The sequence below is a fragment of the Pleurodeles waltl genome, chromosome 2_2 (assembly GCF_031143425.1).
Source record: "Pleurodeles waltl isolate 20211129_DDA chromosome 2_2, aPleWal1.hap1.20221129, whole genome shotgun sequence".
In the NCBI taxonomy this organism is placed as follows: domain Eukaryota; kingdom Metazoa; phylum Chordata; class Amphibia; order Caudata; family Salamandridae; genus Pleurodeles; species Pleurodeles waltl.
In genome coordinates, this window is record NC_090439.1 from 993,922,960 (window position 1) to 993,947,065 (window position 24,106).

General features: G+C 40.6%; 1 protein-coding gene across 1 annotated transcript; it reads left to right on the forward strand.

Moving 5' to 3' along the window:
* The first annotated feature begins 454 nt into the window (after positions 1-454).
* Positions 455-22,585, forward strand: NDUFB9 (NADH:ubiquinone oxidoreductase subunit B9). Its single transcript, XM_069220721.1, has 4 exons — positions 455-629; positions 2,009-2,201; positions 20,932-21,045; positions 22,320-22,585. The coding sequence occupies exons 1-4, from the start codon at positions 541-543 to the stop codon at positions 22,449-22,451; spliced, it is 528 nt and encodes a 175-aa protein (XP_069076822.1). The 5' UTR covers positions 455-540; the 3' UTR covers positions 22,452-22,585.
* The last annotated feature ends 1,521 nt before the right edge of the window (positions 22,586-24,106 follow it).

The following is a 24,106-nucleotide window of genomic DNA, read 5'->3' on the forward strand; positions in this document are numbered from 1 at the left end:
GTTTGACTGTTATGCGGGGACCTTTGATAGACCAGTCCTTCTTTTGTTTCCTCCAGTAAACTACGCTTTAGCTTGCTTTGTGTTCACAGTATGAAGAACAAAAAAAATCGAAAGTAGTCGCCATCTTCTAACGTCCTTGATTGTATTTACGTGAAAGTAGTGCCAAAGACACACCCAACAATTATTAACGATCAATAAAAATTGGGTATTTTCAAATAATAAGTATAGGCGTGGCCAGTCCTTTAAGAAATTTGTGAAAAAAGAGTTTACACTTTTTTGTATCATTCCCCACGTGGACTTGATTTTCAAATTAAACATCAATATTATTAATGAGCATGAAGCTCATGCGCTTATTAGCATGTTTTGCGTGTTTGTGTATTGTTTATTACTAAGAACAGTGACTGCAAGATGGCGACCTACCTTACACTGGTCGTGTAAGCCCGTCTTCTGTTTCTACAGGCCCATCGGCATCGGTTTGCTGGGAGGGACGGGAGGCTGTAGGTTCCGCTGCCTGGTGCGGCCTGCAGCTAGGAAGCCGTCATGTCCTTCGCCTACCTCACGCACCAGCAGAAGGTGCTGCGGTTGTACAAGAAAGCTCTCCGCCACCTGGAGTCATGGGTCGTTTTCAGGTACCAGAGACCGCGCTAGCGCTGCAGCATGACGATCTCGTATAGTCCCCGTCCGCAGTGTCACCTTGAGCCACCCCTAGGGCAGCTAAAGTGCGAGACTTGTACGAGGTACATCCTCTCAGTGTCAGCAAGAGCACGCTTGCGCTTACCCCCTGTGGACCTCCGTGCAGGAGGTTGGACGAATTTCACTCTTATATGCCCCTATTCCCTCGGTCAGCTTCCAGGATTGCCCCTTTGCATGTTAACCTTTTACTCATTGTCCCAGATCAATATGTTCTGCAATTGACTCTGTATGTTAATCCGTACTCCCCCCCCCCCCCTTTAGTTAATTGTTTAAAGAACGATTGAATGTTTTTATGCATATACCATCCATAGTCTTATATAGGGAATTAGCATTAAGTACTATCTATTGCAGAAGGAGGTCTGAAATTAAATTAAGCCTCAGAAAGAATATCAAAATAAATCAAAGTCTCGATAAGGAGAAAGACTAACAGGGGTCTGCTCACAAAGCCTCAGAGCAAGCAACGTTGGCATTGCAAGGCTAGCCTAACAAGGCAAGCTCCTGAGGACAACCCCTGGACACAACTATTGGTTATTCTTGTGTTGCGCACCAGTCCACTGCTGCCTGCCTACTGGTAATGGATGAAGGGGTGGAAAAATGCCAGTGTTTGGCAATGTCTCCCTTGGCGAGTACAGTTCCAATTCCTGTAAGAGTACGATCTCTTCAGCCTCCCTCAAAGTCCTCTGCAGTAGCCAACAATGCAATACATGCTCAGTGTGACTTGCGTGATACAACTTTTATAGTTGGTCCCCTAACCTGTACAATACAATATGTTTACCCAAGGCCTTCCCTGGGTCTGTACTGCCTCCTATTTAAAACAAAGTCCCTTTGTGATATCTTTCTCGTATGTTGGGAGTGGGAGAGAGCTACACTCAAGATAAAGGAACTGTAGTTGTTAAGCTCCCTCCTGTAAATTACATTGGCCATCCATCCTCTTACAGCTTCAATGTATAGGTTCAATATAGAGGGTCTTTGGGATTAAAAAGTGGACAGTGGGATATTCTGGTAGGAGGGGATTTATACACACACTACTGAGCATGCATTTTGTTTTTTAGTCTAATAATTTTATGGAGTGATTGTCAGTCTCACCCTACGCGATGGTTCATATTATTGATAGGAGATACTCTAAGCATTTAGAGTATTGAAGCCCCTTTGAAGTTTCTATCCTATCCACTTGCAGCCAATTTCCCAAGAAAGTGGAATCTTCGGATGGATACTTTCTTAAATTTGGAAATAGGGGCAATGACTGTTACACAGCCTACCTATTGGTGCAAATGTTGGAAAATGCCCAGTCCTCTAAAATTTTCTTTAATTGCAGAGATGAGTATCGGTTTCAAGCCTGTCTACTGAGAGCACGCTTTGAGGAGAACAAGAATGAAAAGGACATGGTGAAAGCTACTAAGCTTTTAATGGACGGTGAATTTGAATTTTGGGATAAACAGCACACTCAGCCCTATATCTTTCCTGATTCTCCAGGAGGAACCTCCTATGAACGCTACGACTGCTACAAGGTGAGCAATAGGTGGTGAGTGCTTTCGAAAGTATTCATTACCTCTCCGGATCAACTCCAGAGCTGATGCCTTTTTATCCACAGACATGCATGTGTTTGGGATCAGGCCAGGAGCTTTATGGATCCTTGTTTTCAAGAATTTACAAATTTGTATTTGAAAATGCCTCGTGTCTTAGCTTGACAGAACCCTCTACTGTTTCTCTCCATTAAAGTTCTATACTTATGGCGACTAGAAACTTAACAGGAAATACTAACTATGTACACAATGTGCTTTATTCTTACTATTTTATATTTGTCTAAATGTGGTTAAATCATGGTAAACCTTACAGTTTGAATACGAGTTCCGGCAGGTACACTGAGTCCCGTTTTTGCTACACGTGGCATTGAAGCAGTCCTTGTTACCATAATATCCTAATTTTAATTTTTACCTACCTGAATACCGCAACTAATTTATCTTCTACCTACTAAAAATCTTATAGCACATTTAAATCATAAAGTCATCATTAATTTTTTGCTGACTTTTTGAAACTTAAAAAACATACATTTTGCTATCATTAACTTCGTTCAGAGCTACTATTCTATTTTTCTCTAACCAGAACAGCCTAATAAACTATTTTAAGCCAGAATCCCTTTACAAGCACACACCAGGTGCACCTGTAATGCTTTTTTACCTCTCCAGATTCCAATCTTTGAGTTCCTTTTTGGGCAACCGTGATTTCAGGTTGTCTACCTCCAAAATATTATTGATTGGCTTTGTTGAATTGTTTTATGTTACTTTGAAGCCAATTTGAAGTGATTTCTCACTAGAAGTTCCACATCTGTCATGATCTTATTCAGTGGCTTCTGTGCTGCGGCAACATTTGCTTTTGTTCATATTATTCTTGTTTTTTTCTGACCAGTGGCAAAACTGAGTGAGTACAGTGGACAAAATCCCGATTGCTTCAACCTATCAAAAATCACACCCTTTTTCCTTGGGAAATCGTATCACTGTAATACAAAACACTTTCTTTTTATTAGAATAAAGTCATATATTTAGTATATGAGCTAGGGGCTGTTAATTTTCAGCGTTTGAAAGCATTCTGTTGGCTTACACCTTGTGGGATAGGTAGGGACTCTTGAAGCCTACAGTAGTTTGGAATAGGAGGCCATCTATCTGCCCAAGGGTGGGTTTGGACTGAGCTGTTTTTTTGCCACCTACCACAGTCCTCACAGCAAAGTTTAAGACATATCCCCTTTCAGCACCATATTCTGCACTCCAGATAGGGACAGCCCTTACTCGTGACCTATGCAAAGAGCAGTCCCATAATATATTTCTTCTACGGTCTTATGAAGCAGCGGTGCCATAGGGGTTTTCACATACAAATCGATGTATACGTTTTACAAACGTGACGCACAAGTGTTTACTGCACACATAGGGGTCTATTAGCAAAGGAATTAGCAGGTGTACTCCTGCAGTAAAATGTATGTACTCTTACAAGCCTTTGTGAATTGGCCCCAAAACAACTAAAACAGGAATATTCATATACAAATAGTGCAAATAGAAAGTACTGTGCCTTGTTTACACTTTTAAGAACAGGTAGTTGGATCTTTTCATGGCCTATTCACTAAGGCGTGTAAGAGTACTACCGCAATACCCATAAATGTTTTTGTGAATCTCCCTTATAATTTTTTTGAGACCCCCCAACCCCCACCAGCGTGTTGCCAGAGATGCAACTATTAGCAGTTCATTTGCACTTTAGTAGGCTTAACCAATTCTTTTCTTTTCCTTCCAATACTTAACTGTTCAGAAATACCTTTATAGGTACCATTACTAGTGAGGAAAGCAGTAGCTTAAGTAACCATGAGAGCCAATGCTTTTTTTTTTTTTTACATGTTATGCTGCAGACAAAACTGCGGACCACTCTGAGAAAAGATAAATGGGTCTCTTGAACTGAGGTATTTAACTGTGTCATAAGAGGAGTTAAAACCAGGTGGTTGTCAGATTGTACACCCCCGCAATTCCAGAAGAATCAGAGTTGTGTATTGAAAGCAACTCGAAGAGCTACATGGATCATAATGGCAGCTTTTTGCTATGTCGACTTCGAAGTAGGATTTATTCAACATCTGCAAATTATTGATCTGAGAGCAGTGTTTAATTTGTAAATAAAAATGTGCTGGTGCCCAAAGCTCTCCTGTGAAACACGCGGCTGCTTCATTTAAATATGCAAGCACTGAATGCTGAGGAAGCGTACTCCTGAAGCCATCCCGGGCCTCTTTAATCCATTAATAGCCACTCCCTGCCCCTTCAGCTCACTCTTGCAGCTTTTTGCTTTCTCCCTTTATGACGTTTTTTTCGTTTTCTCTTCCTCCGTCTTTCCCATTGGTGTCTTTTGCTCGTTGTAAATGCCTGATACTGAAAACTAAGTGCCGGCGCTCCGCACCGGAAAGCAGCAGCTCAAATTAAGCACCGTCTGATAGTCTGACACAGGCCAGCCAGAGTTATTTGAAGCAAGAGATCGATGTCTAATTGTGATCCTGGCTAATAAAGGTCAACAGAAATGGCACAACAGATGGAGTGTGCCGGGAGGGACTAGCAACTATATCACAGGATTAATCTAACTTTCTATATAATATAAGTAATTAAGCTAACTCTGCAGTAAGCTGTGACAAAGGCTTTGATTGTGGGAACTAGTCTGAAGGAGTAGTCTAATGAATTCTGAATCGTTCCCAAGACTTCAGACTTTGATTTCTGTTTAGCCTTTCTACTTTTCCTGCACTAAGTGATGATGTTGCGGTACCAGCTGTAGATCTCATCAAAGTCACTGCTGATGAAGGTGACATTCATTGAGTTTATGCAGCGTTCTACCCAGCATCCAGAGCTTTTGTAAAAAAAAATTCCCAGTGGCTCCTGAAATCTCGGGGTTTTAATCTTGTCCTCGCTCACTACAGATGTCCGTGATACTTCCATCCTTGTGGCTCTGACCATAAGCAAATACATGTGATATTTGTGTCCTCATGAAACCAAAGGTATTTTTTTTTTCAAGAGAGAGTCTAAGCTCTTAGTGGTCTCACAGCATGGTTCTTAATATGGTTAAGGGGTATTCAGACCAACAAAGTCTAAATACATGTCATATGTGGCCACCAGACCAACTTTGTCAATGCACTGGCCTGCAAGGTCTTTGCTGTTGTTGTGCGGGACCTAATACTCTAGCTATTGGGGATTGCTTTAAGTCCTGTTTTATTTCTTTCCACTACTGAATTTTCCTAATTATTGGAAGTTGACGGATAATGAATCCCAACACCCATCGTTCCCATGACGTCCCTGTATGGGCCAAAGGAAAAAGCAGGGCCCTGGCCCGAATGGAATGCTGCAACTGCATATGTCCAGAAAAAGACTTGCAAATCTTTAATAACAGTTCTAGTGTTGGATGATCGTTGTGGGCACACCCAGAGGAATCTGAAATTGCACTCTCCAGGTCTTTCGCCCTGCGCAGGGGCACTCGACAGGGGTTTCCGCTCTCCCCTCTTCTATTTGCGTGGGTACTTGGGCCCCTGGCTATATGGATCAGTCAGGACCCTTTAATCAGGTGTACAAGATCTGAGGGAGCATGGAAGAAGTGTGGTTCTCAGTACGTGGATGACGTATTGTGATATTTCACCAACTCATGTTGGTCCATTGACAGAGTAATGCAGATCTTTCGCATCTTTGGGGAGCGTTCTGGTAACCAAATCAATTAGGATAAACCACTGGTTTTTCCCTTGGTGGGGCTCCCCCTGCACTACCCCTGGACTGCACTGCTCAGTCGGGAGGACTTTATATATTAGGGTAGCTATGTCACAATACAAGTCAGGAACATTTCCTTAAGAGAATTTGTTGGAAAATGTCACAACTAAGGACATACTGCTTGGTCCGCTTGTATAGATCAGGCCACCAATAGCATTTTTGTGGTGAGGAGATGTGTGTGCTGCTGTTCTCAGATGTAGCCTACGATATTGGTTGGGTATCACACGATCACGCACCCATAGTTTTGTAATAAAGGGACTGTTTTGGGCACTTAAGTGGTAAGAATATTTGTTAGGGTATGCTTTTGGTAAAGGCTTGCCATCAGCCAAGGCATTCACAGCAGCAAAGCTGCCACCATCCACCCTGGTATGAGAATGAGTTACTGCAGCAATGAAGCCGTAGCAACTTCAGATTTGGCCGCTTCATCAGCCAGTGAATTTCCTACAACATGTATTCCAGCACGTTAGTGGCCCAATGTATGGATGACATGAGCCCGTGGCAGTTTGTCTTTGAGACCTGCCACTTTCCCCCACAAGAATTTGTGTTTTATGGTGTTTCCTTTTGAATCTCTAAACCTATTAAGGCGCCAGTAGTTTAAGTGTTCATGTGTTCATTAACGGACTGGACACAATAGTACAAATTGCACACAATGAGTGTTGGAATGTCAGGATCCATATGTTCCAGTGCCAAAATCAAAGCTTTAAGCTCTGCAAGTGTGCTGCGCAATTCCCTAGGGACTGTGTGTAGGCCTGTGGAGTGTGGAATTCACCATCGCTCATCACTCCAGATACAGCTGCGCAAGCCATGGACTACTGATGTTTGGTACCTACAGCTGGTTGAGCTGAACCATCAGTGTGAATGATGATTCTGTATTGGTCAAGAGGCATGACATTAGTGGGCATGGGATACTCCAAGTAGATATTGGAGAAATTGTTGGGTCTGTAGTTTCGGGTCCAAAACAGTGTACATCAGTGGCAGTCAAGGAGATAGCCCATTGTGTCCAATATTGATTGAATGCCTATTACGTTTGGAACGCTGGCTTTGGTAACAGCCTCAAGAGCTGGTATTGGGGGTTACAACAATAATGCATTTTCCCTGGGCTAGTGTCCTCTCCTTGGTGACCGCCATCTGAACTGCAGTCAGTCATTTTTTCTGTTGGTGCAAAACACATTTCTACATTGGAGTATATGTGTGATTTCTACGCCTTGGGTACTGTGTCACCTTCATTGAATGTGACATATGCGAAACCAGTGGCACCTGGGATGATCCGGATTACCAGGTTTATTTTGTTTACATGTGTGTGTAGATGTTTTGCTTCAAGCATGTCAGTCTATAATGATCTGAGAATTTCTGTATGTTGTGGAGTCCAGGGTTTGCTTGATAAATCAGGTGGAATAGAGTCCTACAGTGGTTTAATGCGTTGTGCATAGTCTGAAATGTAAGTTCTGCCAACATTGAAGAGACCTAGCAAAGATTGTAGTTTCTTGATATTGTTTGTGGTTGTAGTTGAGCGCACTTCTCTAAGAACTGTGGTGCAAGACTTTTCCCCTCATTTGATAGCTCGTATCCCAGGAACCAGGACACTGAGAGAGGCAATTTTAATTTTCTTAAAATTGAATCTATAGCCATGGTCGGCAACTCCCAAAACATTTCGATCTACCCTGGCTAAGTGTATGTTGAGGTCATCATCATCAGATGGATGTCATCTACACAGGACAATGCCCCATGGTCATTATCATACTATATTGATGTCACATGGGCTGAGAACAGTCCTGGACTGCTCTTATACTCTTAGAGAAGTCGACAAAATCGGCGCTGGAAGCCTAACAAGGAGAAGGTTCTTATCCTGGCCCCCTGACATACCGCCATAAAAAAATAGTTTTCCAGAGATTTTCATTTTTAATTTGTGTTTTTTGTTCATTAGAGAAGTAATTTAGCTTGGGTAGACATTGCTAATCTGGGCCAAATTTTTCTGGACATTTTTAAAAACGGCGGATTTGTTGCAGAGATGATGTAATACTTCAGGAACCATGAGACCTGCATATTTCATTTTGGGGGATCAAATAGTCTTATAGAGACTGTAAATAACTCCTCAGAACAACCCTTCTGCCATGTTCCTACATGGCGGCTATAGCAGAGGAAAAAGAGACATATATAGAAATGAAACAAATAATAATGCTTTTTAATCCTTTTATGTATACACCAAACAATTTCTGATCTGAATATGAAAAAAATAATGCTTGGTACTCCTGTTTTAGACACATTTTCATAGTTCATTTTATTTTTTTCGGCCATCGCTCGTGGTACATTGCAGAATGTTAGACGTTTGAGAGGAGCATATTGACGGACACCTTTTTGTAGCACAGGTTTTGCAAGTACTTGTAAGTTCTGTGGGTAGAGGCTTTAGAAATTTTGTAGGTTTTAGCACCCCACCAATATCTTCCCAACAAAATGTAGATGCATCTTTCTCTGCATATGCATGATCCAAAGCATTTACACATCTTCTGATCAAGTAGAACGCTGTTTCAATGTGTCCACGCACAGAATCCTACATTGAGGGAAGGTCACTTAGCGAGACTAATCTGTTTAACTCACTGTACCGAAGACTGTCAAATGTGTGACAGTCAGAACTCGTTTTCCACACATGCACAAGGTATTTTTATACGTCTTTAAAGTCACATTCTTCTTTTGGCCAAATCCTTTTAGAAACTTCAACAAAGAAAAATGTGTCCTATGCCAGACTAATCCAAAAGAAAAGCTAACATCAACGGTTGTTGTACAGAAGAGAGTTTGAGATGCAGCAGAAATACGGCAAGGCGAAGTTCACAAAAGATCGAAACTTATGGGTGAAGAGGATTAAATATGTTATCATTGTAATAACAAGTGCCACAAGTCGTATGCAATAGAAAAAAACCTGGACAAAATTTGTCAAAATAAATCAGAAACCAGTGAGTCACAACAAGAATCTGAGTCTTCTGGGAAAGCGGCAACAACCAAACCCAGCAGCTCAGCAGTTGAAGCTCCAAGCTTTGTTCCAATTTTGCTCATAGTGCCATCACCCTTAAGAATGGATGCCTTGATAAGAACACTGGTCATCTCTGGGTCAAGTTTCTTGTACAGAATATGAAGCAGGACTACGTATCTTTTCTCGCCTGTTCCATAACCTATTCGAAACTCTGACAATCCTTGATTTATGAACATTGCAAAAAATCTAAGTTGCACTATAATAATACCTGTGTAATTTCACAGTACAGTGACTTGATTGGAAACATTTTGAACAGCCCACTCAACATGTGGCACAGTACGAAGGTCAGCTTCCTCCAATTTGCTGTTAAGTTCTTGAACAATATGGCCCTTACCTTTCGAATACATCTCTGCAGGCACCACCTCTTCATTGACAATCATTCCACTTGCAATAATTGGAAAATCAGTGTTCATCGAAGCATCAGCAATGTTTTGGCGAGTTAACATCTCCAAGTTCATCTTGTTCGATGTTGATGACCAGAATTTATCAAGTTGCACAGGTGTATAGCTGTTGAATTTTTGATGCAGGCAAGGTCAGTTGTTCCAATTGTAGACATTCGTTTGAGTCTCTCACATTCTTTGACAAATAGTTCAGGCTAAGTGTCAAAGACAATGTGCAGTTCTTGCAAGGTGCACACTGACTTTGATATCTGTAGAACAGTCTGAACGACCTCTTCCAAGTTTTGCATGGATGAAATCTTGACCATTCGCAATTTTGACACACAGTCTACAACAACATCAGTTTTCAATGAGGATGCCTTTTGAAATAAAAATTCTTCAGGTAAACATTTTTTTCGAGCTCTTGTACGAGTTTGTGCTTCACTGATTTGGTTTCAGCATCTCCATCAAATAATGCGTTTGTTGGAAGCAGATCATGCGACAAAATGTCCTTGATAAATTTACCTCTGTCTTTTGCTACATCCATCTCTATGTGCTAGCAAAAGTTGTTTTTTGTAACCTGTTTTGTAGTGGCTGGTTTGAGGAAACTCTTACTATGGCAATTAAAGCGTGGATGTTTAGCTTTAGTGATTTTGTCAAACAACTTTTTCTCTTCAATACAAATCTCTCCTGCTTCATTTATGTGTATAGTTTCGATCTATGTTCCAGGACATTTAGTAGACATGTCTTTATATCGTTATCCACATATTGTTTGGTCACAAAGTTGTGTAGTCGCACAGGCTCAGTCATTTCAGAGGGGTTCCTTGCTGCTGCATTAAATGAAGAAGGATGCCAACATGTTTATTAAAACGCTCCCCTCTCTTTCCCACACGTTCATGGTGAGGAACAGTTTCACAATGGTCCATTAATTTTGAATTTGTCACCTCTCTGAAAACATTGCAAATAGAAAGGACTTCATGGTAAACTAGCTGCTATTGAGCAACATATTCATTTTTACGTGTCTGACCAACAATTTCCTTGGAGCTTTTCTGTGATCTCTGGATTGTCTGTTCCAGTTTCATATCTGGAGCCACAGCATTGAACCTTCCCTCTCTGTCTTTCACCACAAAATGTATTTCGATTAATTTTCTGTAGAGGTGTGGTTTTTCCATTGCTAGCTTCTTATCTCTTTTCAAATACCAGAACCCATATCTCAGGTTGTTTATGCAATCGAATTCACGAAACACATTAATCAGTGACTCCACAGTCTTCATGTGCACCTCCTGATCATCTTCCCAATCAGCATGTACCCTGTTTTTCACTAGAGCTATCACGTGTAAAACATTTCTCCAGTACTTGCAAAGCTCTGATTTAATTTGTCACATTCTTTGACAAACTCTACGAACTTGGTTCTCTGATTTTGAACTGAGTGTATTGAGCATTGTCTGGCTTTGCATTATGTCTTTTGATTGAGGTGCACCCTGTGTGTTGTTCACTTCTGAGATAAAATATGCAAAACCTAATTTTTCATTCTTGTCCCAAAAAGCATTCCAACGCAATGTTTCTATAGCCTCAGATATGACGAGCCTACCTTGTAACAAACTAACATAATGAGTTGCGATCAGTACTTACTGGACAGTTTTGCTTCCAGAGATTTCAACCTCAGTAAGTGCATAGTCTGTTCCACATTGACTGAGAGAACTTCCTGGACACCGCAACACAACTTTTGTTGTGTGGAAAACGCCCATTGTTGGATAAAGATCATCAGATTCTACTGGATTGGTCATAAAAATGTCAGCTACAATATGGAAAACACCTTCATCACAGAAAATTAGCAGGATAGGCTAGTCTTCAAGCTGACCACGCACATTTTGGAAATTGTTTTAGAGCTGTGTATACTGTTGCTTAGTTTGTGACTGGAGATGGTGTTACTGGTAAAAACCCAACCTTCTTCAGTGGGACGGTGTTCTGGGAGATCAAAGCATGAATTCAGCCCACAGAGGAACTGGCTTTTTTGTAGTTGGACACTCACTCCTTGGTGAGACTGCTGGTTTAGGGGAGACAACACTTTTGTTTTTAGGTTGCTAAGCTACTCCTACAACAAGTCGCAACTGTCGGCCCAACCTTCTCGGCTCATAAGTAGTAACTCTTAAAAAAACTCAAACAGTAAAAGGTGATTTCTGGGAGCCGTACGCATGAATTTAGATTGTGACATCTCAGGATCATGGTAGAACGGAAGTAACCCTTTTCTCATGTTATCAACAAGCCTCAGTCACACATAGGCAATGAAGGAGATGCAGAAGAGTTTTCAATACATTATTGAAAAGACTGCAATCTAAGATAAAATGCATGAGCTGCAATGATTAGGAAAACAAAACATAAAAGAAGCATGGTTGTAAAGATGAGTTGTGAATACAAGACCCCCACCACCTTGCAATGAACATGAAAGGTAAAATTCCTAGCAAGAGAACCTAATCCTTTACCTAATGAGAGCTGGGTATGATAAACCTAATCTGCCAGTACTATGTCTATGAGACGCGCCCCCCAACCCTCGTTACCTTCGAATGAGATCTCTAGGTCTGTATCTGGTGACACAAAGGCTGAATTCTGCAGCAAGGTGATGTGCAGTGTAGCTGACATCTGGAAGAAATCCCTCTGATAACCTTGTCTGTGTGAGATGTATTTATGCAGATCATGTAGGACTCCTTAAACAGGTATTTTCCCAAACAATTTATAAGGAGGCAGACTTGCAGCGGCAATTATTTAAACAATCCCCAACAAGTGTACCATATGTTTCTGCCACATGTAAGTGAGAAAGGGACATGATGGGAATACCTATGTACATCACTTGATTCTGACGCTGATAGTGAAGCCTTTACAGAGTGGTGCTGATAATGCAAATCAAAACATTTTTATAACCATAAATAATGGCAGCCATCTTAAAAGAAATAATAAAATAAATGGACTAAAACAGAGTATGCTAAGTAGGTTAAACGTCACTCGGTGACGGGGGCACTGGCCTGCAAGCAAAAAGGCCAAGCTAATCTCCTGAGTCCCAATAAACACTAAAAAGTATTCACTACAGTTTTTCTTCATCCTGCACCGAATAAGCAATATGATAAATTCAGTTAAATCAGCTTTGTGGAACGCAGCCTCATGTAGAAGAAGATCCATGTCCTCAGCCGCTTTGAAACTTTCTGGTAGGCAGGGATGTGTTGATAGCTTGTAGTGATATTGCACACATTGGCAAGGCAGTTGGGTTATAAGTTTGCAGCTTTGTTTATTTATGCCTTCAGCTGACACAGCTTGTTTTCCAGTATCTACTTCATTTGTACAGTCTTAAAAAAGCACCATGGCAGAATTGTGTGCTGGTTGTTCCAGAGTAGAGCTGTCTTCAAAATCAAAATTATCAAGAGCAGCAATTGTAAATCCTTTCCTGGTAAAGTGACTCAGAACTGGTGTGCTGTCGAATCCACAAGATTTTACAGCATGAGCTGCTAACAAGTTCCTGCTCCATACAATGTCATTATAACTTGTTGATTCACCAATCCTATTCATTGAAGTGATTAGCTCTGTACTTTTGCACTTGTCATAGATTGCGTGGGCAGTCATCATGTATAACGGAGTTTTCTTTTTGCCGTGATGTAATTCATAAAACATGATTTGGAAAAGGCAGTATATTTGCACAGCATAAGCCTGTCAGTTCATGGGATTGTCTTCCACTTCTTCGCTTATATCTTCAAATCCGTCATCAATGTTGGCGGCTTCTGTTCCGAACTAAAGAACTTTAGTTTGTAACAGCTTTGCTGATATTAAACAATGATGTAAAAAATGTTAAGACTGCGTCAGGCATTCTTGTTGACTCCCATGATTTGCAGAGCTTTGGGTCATCACAAACTGTGACATTAAGTCCAAAATCTAAATCTTTCAGGATGTTTCTTAAAATGGTTCCTGCTGATTTTCCTGCTTTCTGTGATCTTATATTGGCAGCAAGAACTTCAGGAGTCAAATCAGCTGAGAACACCATAAGTGGCTCATTGTTTTTGTTAGACTGACAAAAAATTAATTCTGTCATTGTACATTCTCACCAGATAAATCTTAATTTCATTATAATGCACATATACAGTTTCATCAATGTTCACCATTAAATTCTCTGATCTCACCGAGTGTGAAACCGAAGCCAGCACTCGAGTTGCTTTAAAATTTCATTTCCTTTTTTTTAAAGAGATCAAACTTAACTGAAGGTTGGTGGTTACATTGCTGCTAGGAGCTGATTGTACATTCATATTTTTGAATGTATGCACGCTTGCAGTTCGGGTGGGCATACAAATCCACTGCAAATACCTTCACCTCGTTGTTTAGATCAGCTACTCGGCTGAAAACGTAATCTTGGAAGAAACTAGCTGAAGATAAAAACCTGTTTGCCCTTTGAGACTCAGATACTGTGTATTTTGTTCTTTTGTCAATCCCTCGGGCCTTTAATCTGGCTAAACCACAGATAACACATTGAAGATCCTCTGCTTTCTGACCAATTGTTGGAGATGGACGAGTGGTAGCCATCGATCTTCTAAGCGGATGGGCAATGGGTTTGGTTGTCGTCGCTTTCTCAGAAGACTCAGATTCTCGTTGTGATTTACTGGTTTTTGCTATTTTTTTACAATTTTTTTTCAAGGCTTTTTTTCCATTGAATACAACTTGTAGCACTTGTTGTTACAATGATAAAAAATATTTGATCCTCTTCACCCATCAGTTTAACTCTTGTGTGAACTTCATCTTGACATATTTCTACAAACATCTCAAACTCTCTTCTCTCCAGCCACAGTTGATGTTAGCTTTTCTTTCGGATTAGTTTGGCATATGACACATTGTTCTTTGTAGAAGGAGTCCTCAGATTTTGTAGTTGGCAACACTGTCGGGAGATAAAGATCCTCAGCTACCACCTGCTTCACTCATGTTTACGAACTTGAATCAATGAAAAACCTGAAACAAAATCAATATTAAAATTAATTACCAATCTGGTGGCTGAAGGTTTGCTCTGGGGAGTTATTTTCTGTCTCTATAAGACTATATGACCCCAAAACCTATGTTTTGACACCAGCAAGAAGTGTATATATATATATATATATATATCTCATGGTTCCAGAAATATTACATCATCACTGCAACATATCCGCCATTATCTTTTTTTTTTTTTTTTTTTTTAAATGTTTTCCAGAAAAAATGGGCCAGGATTAGCAATGTCTACTCAACCTAAATTACTTCTCTAATGATAAAAAAACACAAATCAAAAATTAAAATCTCTGTACAACAATTTTTTAATGGAGGTTTATCAAGGGGCCAGGACTACCCTTAGATCTTGGCTTTCTAGCATTCGATTTTGGCAGAAAAAACACTGGAGGGTTGTTATGTATTTTTTGCGCACAGTGTTGTTCATAAGTGCTGTACTGTGTGAATTTTAAATGGCAAATGTGAATGTGTGACTGATTAAATGCCTGTAATCTAAGACTACTCACTATGAATGATCTGGCTTAGCAGTGTTATTACAAAGGGATCAATTACTACTGGTACTCAAGTTGTGAGGGAATTGCCCTCACTGGGGCTTTGGCCTCATGTTTCTTTGGATATTGAGGTTGTATTTGTGGATTGGACCACATTGGTAAGCCATGATAGGGAGAATCCCTAGCCCAACTCTTGTGGATGCGGCACAACGCTGGAGCCTGCACCAGAGCCTAATCTGCACCATAGGCTTCTTTTACTGTATCTGGAACAAAGACTGAGAAAGAAGGCAAAATGACATCTTCCCCTGTGGAAGCGATAAAACAAGATCTGGCTGCAAGTGTTTTTCTGCCAGACGAATTCCATAGCTTAGCATTAATGTTCCCCAGAAGATTACTTTTATTAATGTGCTCACTGTCCCCCCTCAATTTGATTTTTTTAATTTGTAAATTGTCAGTTGGGGAGACGCACCTGTCTGTTGTTTTGACTTTAGGGTAGTCATTAGTTGCTGTAACCTCCAGAAGCTCTTGAAGATTCTGGCAAACTATCATGATTTCCAAATGCAGAGATAAACCTCTTTATTTTACTTTATCTTTATTATTTTCTGTTTATCCAAGCGTTTTTTGAACCCTCCTTTACTTGTTGTAGTAGTGTGCTTACCACAATTACCTTGAAGCTGTGGCTTGCTAGGTCTGGGCCCCAGACTATCCCAACCTATATTAGTATAAGTTTAGGCAATAAACACTGGAGGGTTGTTATGTATTTTTTGCGCACAGTGTTGTTCATAAGTGCTGTACTGTGTGAATTTTAAATGGCAAATGTGAATGTGTGACTGATTAAATGCCTGTAATCTAAGACTACTCACTATGAATGATCTGGCTTAGCAGTGTTATTACAAAGGGATCAATTACTACTGGTACTCAAGTTGTGAGGGAATTGCCCTCACTGGGGCTTTGGCCTCATGTTTCTTTGGATATTGAGGTTGTATTTGTGGATTGGACCACATTGGTAAACCATGATAGGGAGAATCCCTAGCCCAACTCTTGTGGATGCGGCACAACGCTGGAGCCTGCACCAGAGCCTAATCTGCACCATAGGCTTCTTTTACTGTATCTGGAACAAAGACTGAGAAAGAAGGCAAAATGACATCTTCCCCTGTGGAAGCGATAAAACAAGATCTGGCTGCAAGTGTTTTTCTGCCAGACGAATTCCATAGCTTAGCATTAATGTTCCCCAGAAGATTACTTTTATTAATGTGCTCACTGTCCCCCCTCAATTTGATTTTTTTAATTTGTAAATTGTCAGTTGGGGAGACACACCTGTCTGTTGTTTTGACTTTAGGGTAGTCATTAGTTGCTGTAACCTCCAGAAGCTCTTGAAGATTCTGGCAAACTATCATGATTTCCAAATGCAGAGATAAACCTCTTTATTTTACTTTATCTTTATTATTTTCTGTTTATCCAAGCGTTTTTTGAACCCTCCTTTACTTGTTGTAGTAGTGTGCTTACCACAATTACCTTGAAGCTGTGGCTTGCTAGGTCTGGGCCCCAGACTATCCCAACCTATATTAGTATAAGTTTAGGCAATAAACGTTATCAGCTCATGTTCCTGATCTATTTGAGGGACATCCCAGTGCTCCTGCTTCACCTTTAATATTTTAGTATGATGGAGGAGACTGTGGCAAAGCTGCCCATTAGTGTCATCCCCAAGTTCAGGCCAGAGGCTGCCCTATGTCAATTTTATATATATTTTAACACGTCCAAAAGATTTGTAGGTGTCTGTGTACCATCCAGGGTAGTATAAATTGCAGCAAATACTATGCCTCAAGTAGCACAGTCCTCTATGGTGGGAACCATTACAAATGCAAGCACATTGTGAGAATTCTGTGTGTTTCTTGGGGTCCCGTATGGAGAAACACTGCTTCCAGCTGATTTGTTTTTTTTATCCATAAAAAACTGAATTTTATATCGTTTGGAGGGAACCTTACCCATTATTAAATATACAGTCTCCAGGTTTATCCTTGGCCTAGCCAATTGTGGAGCAGCTGAGCATCCTTCGGTGGGGTGGTATCTAGAGTCCAGAGCATGAATTGTAATAAACATTTATATATCCTAACTAAATTAGTGTATAATGGGCACAGATCTGCTGCCTGTACAATTTGTATGTTTGGATGTATTGTGTATGTTGGCAATTATAGCCATGTAGGTCCATCTGACTTAAAGGACCTAATCTGACATTCTGCATAGCATGTGGAAGGGCGCCTTGAAACCAATCGTGGTGTTCTGGATATGATAGTGGTATTTCTAAATATGCATTAGCTATGTATTCTGTTGGTGAATTTACTACAGTATATGTATGAAAAGTGTTTGAATTTGCATCTGCTACAGGAAAGTTGACCAATGAATAAAATATTTCTGTTCTGTATGCATTGTGTCCCTCTACCACAAACGTAACATCTCCACCCCCATTAGGAAGCCCATGAGCTAATAAATGTTTTTTGAGAGGTGGTCTCATATTTACTGGTATTACCACTGGTTGTGTTTGTGCTATATTTAAAGGGTAAGTTTCAGTGGTAGAAACACCAAATGGGGAATCCATTCAAGGTTAAAGCTTGAAAAACCTACAGACTGAAGATAAGTGCTACCTATTTAGCTGAGTGGGATTTTTTCCTAATACCACAGACATCTCCCTGTAAAGGTGATTAGGGCATCTTTGGCATGAGAGAAAGAGTTACTCAGGAGATCTGTTAAAATTTGTGCCTGATCAGGGTTGGTCGTGTCATGTCGTGCAGTTTCTATTATGATAATAGGACTGCGTGTTTTAGGACGGTAGCACCAGTGTATGCAGATGACTGAGTCGATCCCAAACGCTCTGGAAGCTGTCTGTCTGAATCCTGGTTAGCTTGCAGTGCCCGACCCACCTAGAACATAAAGGTGATTTGTGGCAATCTAAACATGACACTCTGACTCCTCAGGGAAGTCGTGGTGAACAGATCTTACCCCTTTTGCTCACTTACTCAGAGACTCACACATGCCAAGGGATAAGAGATTTAAGTTGGATTTCAATCCATTCATTGAAGCAGTTGCATCCTGTTATTAAAAGCATGGGCTGTGATAATTAGGCAGATGAAACATAAAACAGTGATCATCATCACGATTAGGGTAAAGAATATAAGCAACCCCACCATCTGTGTATGATTCTGAAAACTGAAAGAATTTCTACCTTCTATCTAAAATCTGAGAGCATAGCGGTGATAACCCTTCTGCCTGTTCCTGTCTCAGAGATGGACCACGACCCCCATACATGTAAAGATTGGCAAGGGGATGCCTGTTATCTTGATGGCAGTCTTCTCGGTTGGCTAAAGAGTCAGCACTAGTATAAGCAAAGCTGTCAATGGAATTGTGTCACGCGACGGTCATGACTGGAGCGCCCTGTGCCCCACTTAGGCTTATGTGGTGTCCATATAATATACCCTGTAGTTGTATAAGAACAGGCCTAACGTGATAATATGTCTAAAAATTGAGGACTGATTCCTGAACTCCTAGAGTGGCGATTACGGATTAGAATATCATGTACGGAACATGACACCCTTGAGCAAGGCACAAAGTGAAATGCATGCAAAGGGCTGATAGTGTGCAGTGCGAACAACTGTCTTCTCAGGAAGAAGCAGCTGGTTAAAATATAAAAACAACTTTCCCCTTCAGCATTTGTTCCATCAGCAGTGCCACAAGTGTTGGGGATACAGCCATTCCCTGTTTGCCTTAACAATATCGATAGCTTCCTCCACAGCAATGCCTCACTTCTAGAAAGTTGAATGGGGGGGTGGACCACCATCACAACAATTTTCTTCATTTCACATGCCCACAGCCCAAATCCTCACCAGTGATTGGATCTATGACCTACCTATGGCAAATATGCTTGAAAAACAAATGGCAATTACTTTGGCCCATTGAGTCCTACAGTACTTTTTCTTTCTTTGCCCTCCCGATCTTCTCCCTCCAACCCCTCCTCCTTGCAAGCGGTTTTGATGAAGGATGTTAAATGAATGGATTTCCTTTTCAGGATTGCTACCTTACAGTAAATGAGCTTACTCCTAATCATCTCTGGTTTTCATTATATGCACTAAGAAAGAGAAATGTGTGATCATGTTCCTCCAACAGATAGTTTATGTACTTTACCTATTTGGGACTGAACAGTGCCCCTGGATATTCAGAATGCATATTTTCCTGAACAGACCTGCCACATAATATACCAGAGATTCATATTGGTGGAGGGACAGTACAATTTTCTGTCTTCTCCTCACCTGTTAACAGCACCTAGAGTGTTTACCAAGTAGATTCCGATGATAGTGACCTGCCTTCACTGAGAAGACGAACATGTTTACCTATATTTGGACAATTGACAAAAGAAAGGCTTATGCACTTGCCCGTTGCTGTTACACTTCCTCATGATTAAGGGTTCTCCATTTTCCAGAAAAGGTAACAGCTAGTAGACACAGTGAATGCAATTTATTTAAGCAGTCGTAGATTTGATCCTGCAGTTGGCATTTCCTCCTGTTGAATGGGTGCAACGTATTCGCCATGATTATACCATTGCTGCTGAATTCTTCTCATACAGCTTGCTCAGTGCTGAGGTTACTGAGCCTGAAGGTGTTGACAATTTTTGGTGCATCCATTAGCATCTCATAGTCACTGTACAGCACATCTGCAGTGGTATTACCGACAGAGATGAAGTAGGTTCTGCGACAGTTCCCACGAACTCTAGTTTTTTCCTGCGTAGTTCATAAATTAAAGAACTGGGACTTCCCTAACCACCTACTCCTAAGAGAGACATTTTAGGCTTCAGGGGCTCTGTTCAAAACATTATCTTCTGTTTTTTAGGATGGTTAGGGCTTCTAGGCGTCAAGATAATGATCATCCGTCGCTGTAGAACGCTTCATATGAACGTCTTGGAGCTAGGAGCAGGCTGACTATCATAGAATGTGTTCAAGACCCATGTGGGAGTGACTCAAGTTCAGGTGCTGGTGGACAACACTGCTTCAGTTTTTGTCTCTGATAGGAGGTGTATGGTCAGAGAGATTAAGATAAGGCCCTGCATCCTTGGCATTGGGCTGTAGGCACCAAATTGGATTTTAAACAGCTCATTCAGTGGGAGTTTTTAATCTAAAAGCAGCTTTATGTAGCATTCAGCTTTTAGCGGACTGAAGTGGGAACAGCACCCTTGGGTTTTGGACAAAGTCCTTGAAAAAGAAGGTTTCTCTTAGGTGAACCCATTTCCAGCACATGGAACAGTCAGCGTCATCTCATAAAAATAATTACCACCCTGCAGCTCCAAAAAGAGGATTGTGCAATTTATTCAGCATCAGCTGAAGGTTTCATCTTGACTGTACATTTCTGCGCATTCCTCTTGTTTTAAAAGGTATCCAGAAGGTCAGAAAGCGTGCTGATCAACCTGTACTCATAGCACTCAACACTCATTTCTAATCACCACTTTCAAATTGAGCTTACAACTGACGTGACCGCCATTTGACGGACTTTCATTCTCTAAGTAACAGTGGGAAGCAGCCAGCATTGGGCCTAATGCATCTTTAAACCATAGTAGAAGATGTCATTTTAACCTTTGTTTTTCTTTTCAGTAAGTTTCATTTTTTTTTTTTTTTAAGTAAGGTAAGATCATATTACCTTACCTATCTATAGTGATTTTATAACAATAATTTACATCTCATTTAACACATATCTTTTTAGCCGAGAGAGAGAGAACCTATATATATATATATATATATATGCAATTGTTATTAGCAATCTCTGAGGCAGCAAGAAGTTTTCTTGTATGAAGTTTTACATTACTGTGTAATGAACTCAAGTTTGACCTTTACACTTTAGTAAAAATGTTTATTAGTACAGAAGCTGTAGATAACGTCTAAACTGTTAACTAATACTGCCCAAAACTCTTAACTCCTTTCTTGTGTTACTGATTATCCCAAGGCATGCAGATATTATGTATCCCAAGAAATAGAACTACCAACTAAAATTCTTAATATTTTCTTAATTTCTTTCTGTGATTCCGACAGGTTCCAGAGTGGGCCTTAGATTACTGGCATCCTTCCGAGAAGGCACAATATCCGGACTATTTTGCCAAAAGGGAAGCATGGAAGAAGCTGCGGGCAGAGAGCTGGACTAAGGAGGTGCGTTTGATGAGCCAAGTTTACACCAAATTGTTAATTTCTGTAGAGGAAGTTGAACACCTTAGACGTGGAAGAAGTATCTGAACTAAATTGCTTAATTTGTGGGTGTTCGGTCTGTTGGTAAACGGTAGCCTTTCTGTGTAATGGAATATTTGTAGGAATTATGACCTTAAGACAGAAGATAGTGTGTGTCCTGGTGCTCTCTTGCTATTCATAAATGCCCAAAGTGTTTGCTTAACTGCCAGTGAATTGGCGCAAGTCATCGAAGCACTTGATCTAATGTTCAGTGTTTTGTTTTGCCGTTTGGAGATCCGTTCCTCTATTTTATAAAGTAAATATATTTACATTGTCGCTTGGGTATTTTTTCAATGCAACGGAGCCCTTTATTCCGTCATAAGTGGCCCAGGAACAGTTCCGTACAAGAAGTCAAAATTCTAAAATTAAGGCCATCCACAGCAAGTGTAAGTTATTACCTTTTGAATAATGTTAACTCTCGTGTCCTCTAAAAAATAAAAAAATTGAAGTGAACTAAGGCTCCTGGCAGTGGCTCACTTTGGAGGGTTCGAGGGTTCCTCCTCCGAGAACCCAGTGATTGAAAAAACATTTTTGTTCACTGTTCCTTATGACACGATCAGTAAATGCTACGAACAGTTTTGGTATCTTTCACCGCCGTTGTGTTTCGCCAGCCTGTGAACCTTCCCTGGTTTGACTTTTAAGGTGCTTCTGTCGGATCTTGGCTGAAGAGCGTGGGCTTGGATGGATAAACCCTTTCTTTTAATATAAGTGCGCTTTACTATTTATTTCACTGGTGAACAACTCACCATTTTTCATAGATTGAAAATATAGCTGAAAAGACAAATGCACTTGATTGCTTTCTTGCCAACGTAGGATAACAAAGTCACCAAACGTAGTTTACAAACTCGTGTACTGTGTTAACGTTATGGAACTGTGAGATGTGTTTCTCCATTGACGTCATTTGTTTCCTTGCTGTGCATGTTGTTATTTTCATATTCATTGCTTCTCTCTTTACTAAGCATCATGAAGAACTCGACTAGTATGGATCATTTGCAATTTTTTTTTTTTTTTTTTAACGTTTGTTGTTTTTTTATTTACAAAACAAATGAAAGAAAAGCAGTGTTGATCTAAAACAGATTGTCTTACTGTGTATTACATTTCTGATTTCAGATAATTAATGCACATGCTACTGCATGTATTAAGGCGCCCATCTTTGAAAGAATGTGCAGCTATTTACCTCAGTTTTTCTTCCATTTTAGGTCGCTCAGATTCAAGCTGAAACTGCACCCTCTGGGCCCAAGACTGAGTCTTTGCCACCAGCACGAAAAGAGGGCGATCTGCCACCTATCTGGTGGGAGTATGTCACCAGACCCCGTGAACGTCCTGGTTAGAAGATGCACTGACCTTGATGCTACGTGCTCAGGACATGTCCTGTAAAGGGGTATAAATATCACCGCTTATGTGCAGGGTGCTCTGTTCATTATTGTTAAATAAATACAGATTTGAATAAAATACATCAACCACATGTTGTCTGTCTAATACTGTATTTGAAAAATAGTATTGTAATTAATTAGTAACTCAAAAAAGTGGCACAGACTTAGAGTTTGTGTACAAGAACCTGGAGAATTCATGACTTTAGAATCTCTATGGGGGGTCCATGAGAAATCTGTTATTTATTGAATGTATAGAATACTTGTGTCATGGAGACTATAGACTGAGTTACAATCTTCAAAATTACAGTAGTTCTGTAAAACAAGAAGTGACCTTGTCCTCTGTCTAACGGGTGTCACTGAGCTGGTCACTGTAGTGCAGGATGTCTCCAACTTTTACCCACACAATCCAAATCCAAGGCAGCTGCACCTGTTTGTCGATACTGAGTTTTCCGGCTCACAAACAGTAATGGGGTCACATCTACTGGCAACCATGCCTAGCAGCTGCACACAAAAGAACGTCAGTGAGACACCTTATACATCAACACACATAACCAACGTCACAACACTACAAGTGCAGTAAAATAAATAATATGATCATAGTTGTAACTGAGTAGATGCGTGGAGCCTTATATAGGTACCATATGCCACTGGATCAGGATACACTATTGCAACATCACAGGACCATATGAAACGTAAGGAACATTGTCTCCACCATGCAGCAGCGTGTGGCCTTAAAATCTGTGCCACCCGGCACGTAGCCCCCATAACCTCCCCACAACAACCTGAGAAAGCACCTCCCAATGCATGTTTCCCCTTCCCGTAACTGTGCCCATGCATTGCCTGAATCCATGGCATCGGAGACATGGCACCAACAGCACCCCGTAAAATGCACCTGTAAATCAGTGTTAAAATAACTCAGTGTTTGCATCTTGCTCCCGTTCATGTCAGTGGGTGCTGAAGCTCACTTGTTGTAGGTGTTTGAAACTTATGTGTCTCTAGGACGTATTTATATCCAGCTGGGTGTTGTGACATGCTCCTAGATTGCTATAGGTATTACGTAGCCAGCATCTCCCTATGAACAGAACACAAAAGAAATATGCATTTGAGTGTAGTGTCAATTAAGCTTTCACATACACAGACCAATATGTAATTGATCCATCCAGTTGAAGGATAATGGTGTGGAAATAAGCAGCAAAGGGTGAACCCAGCCTGGGTTAAACCAGCCCGGGTTAAATAATTAAAATAAGCCTAACACTCTTGATCCGTGAGTGAGACCACAAAATAGAAAAGGTGATGTGTTTGATCATTGAGTTCATCTGGATTATCTCTGTAGGAGATTTGAAGGCAAGGTAGCCTTGGACTTGGTGCTCGCAGTTTATTTATTTTTTTATCATCACATGCTGCTACACTTAATAGATTCTCTTTTGTAATATGGCACTCGCTTCGTACTGCACTTCTGCTATTTTGTCGAACTTATAATAATGAATGTTACTGTAATCCACTCATGGGTCTTGATGTACTGATCACCAAGAGGATGCAAGGCTGAGTTGAAATGGGGATTCAAACTTGCGACCTGTCGATCACCGTTTAATCCAGCAGTGAGCTTAAGCTCC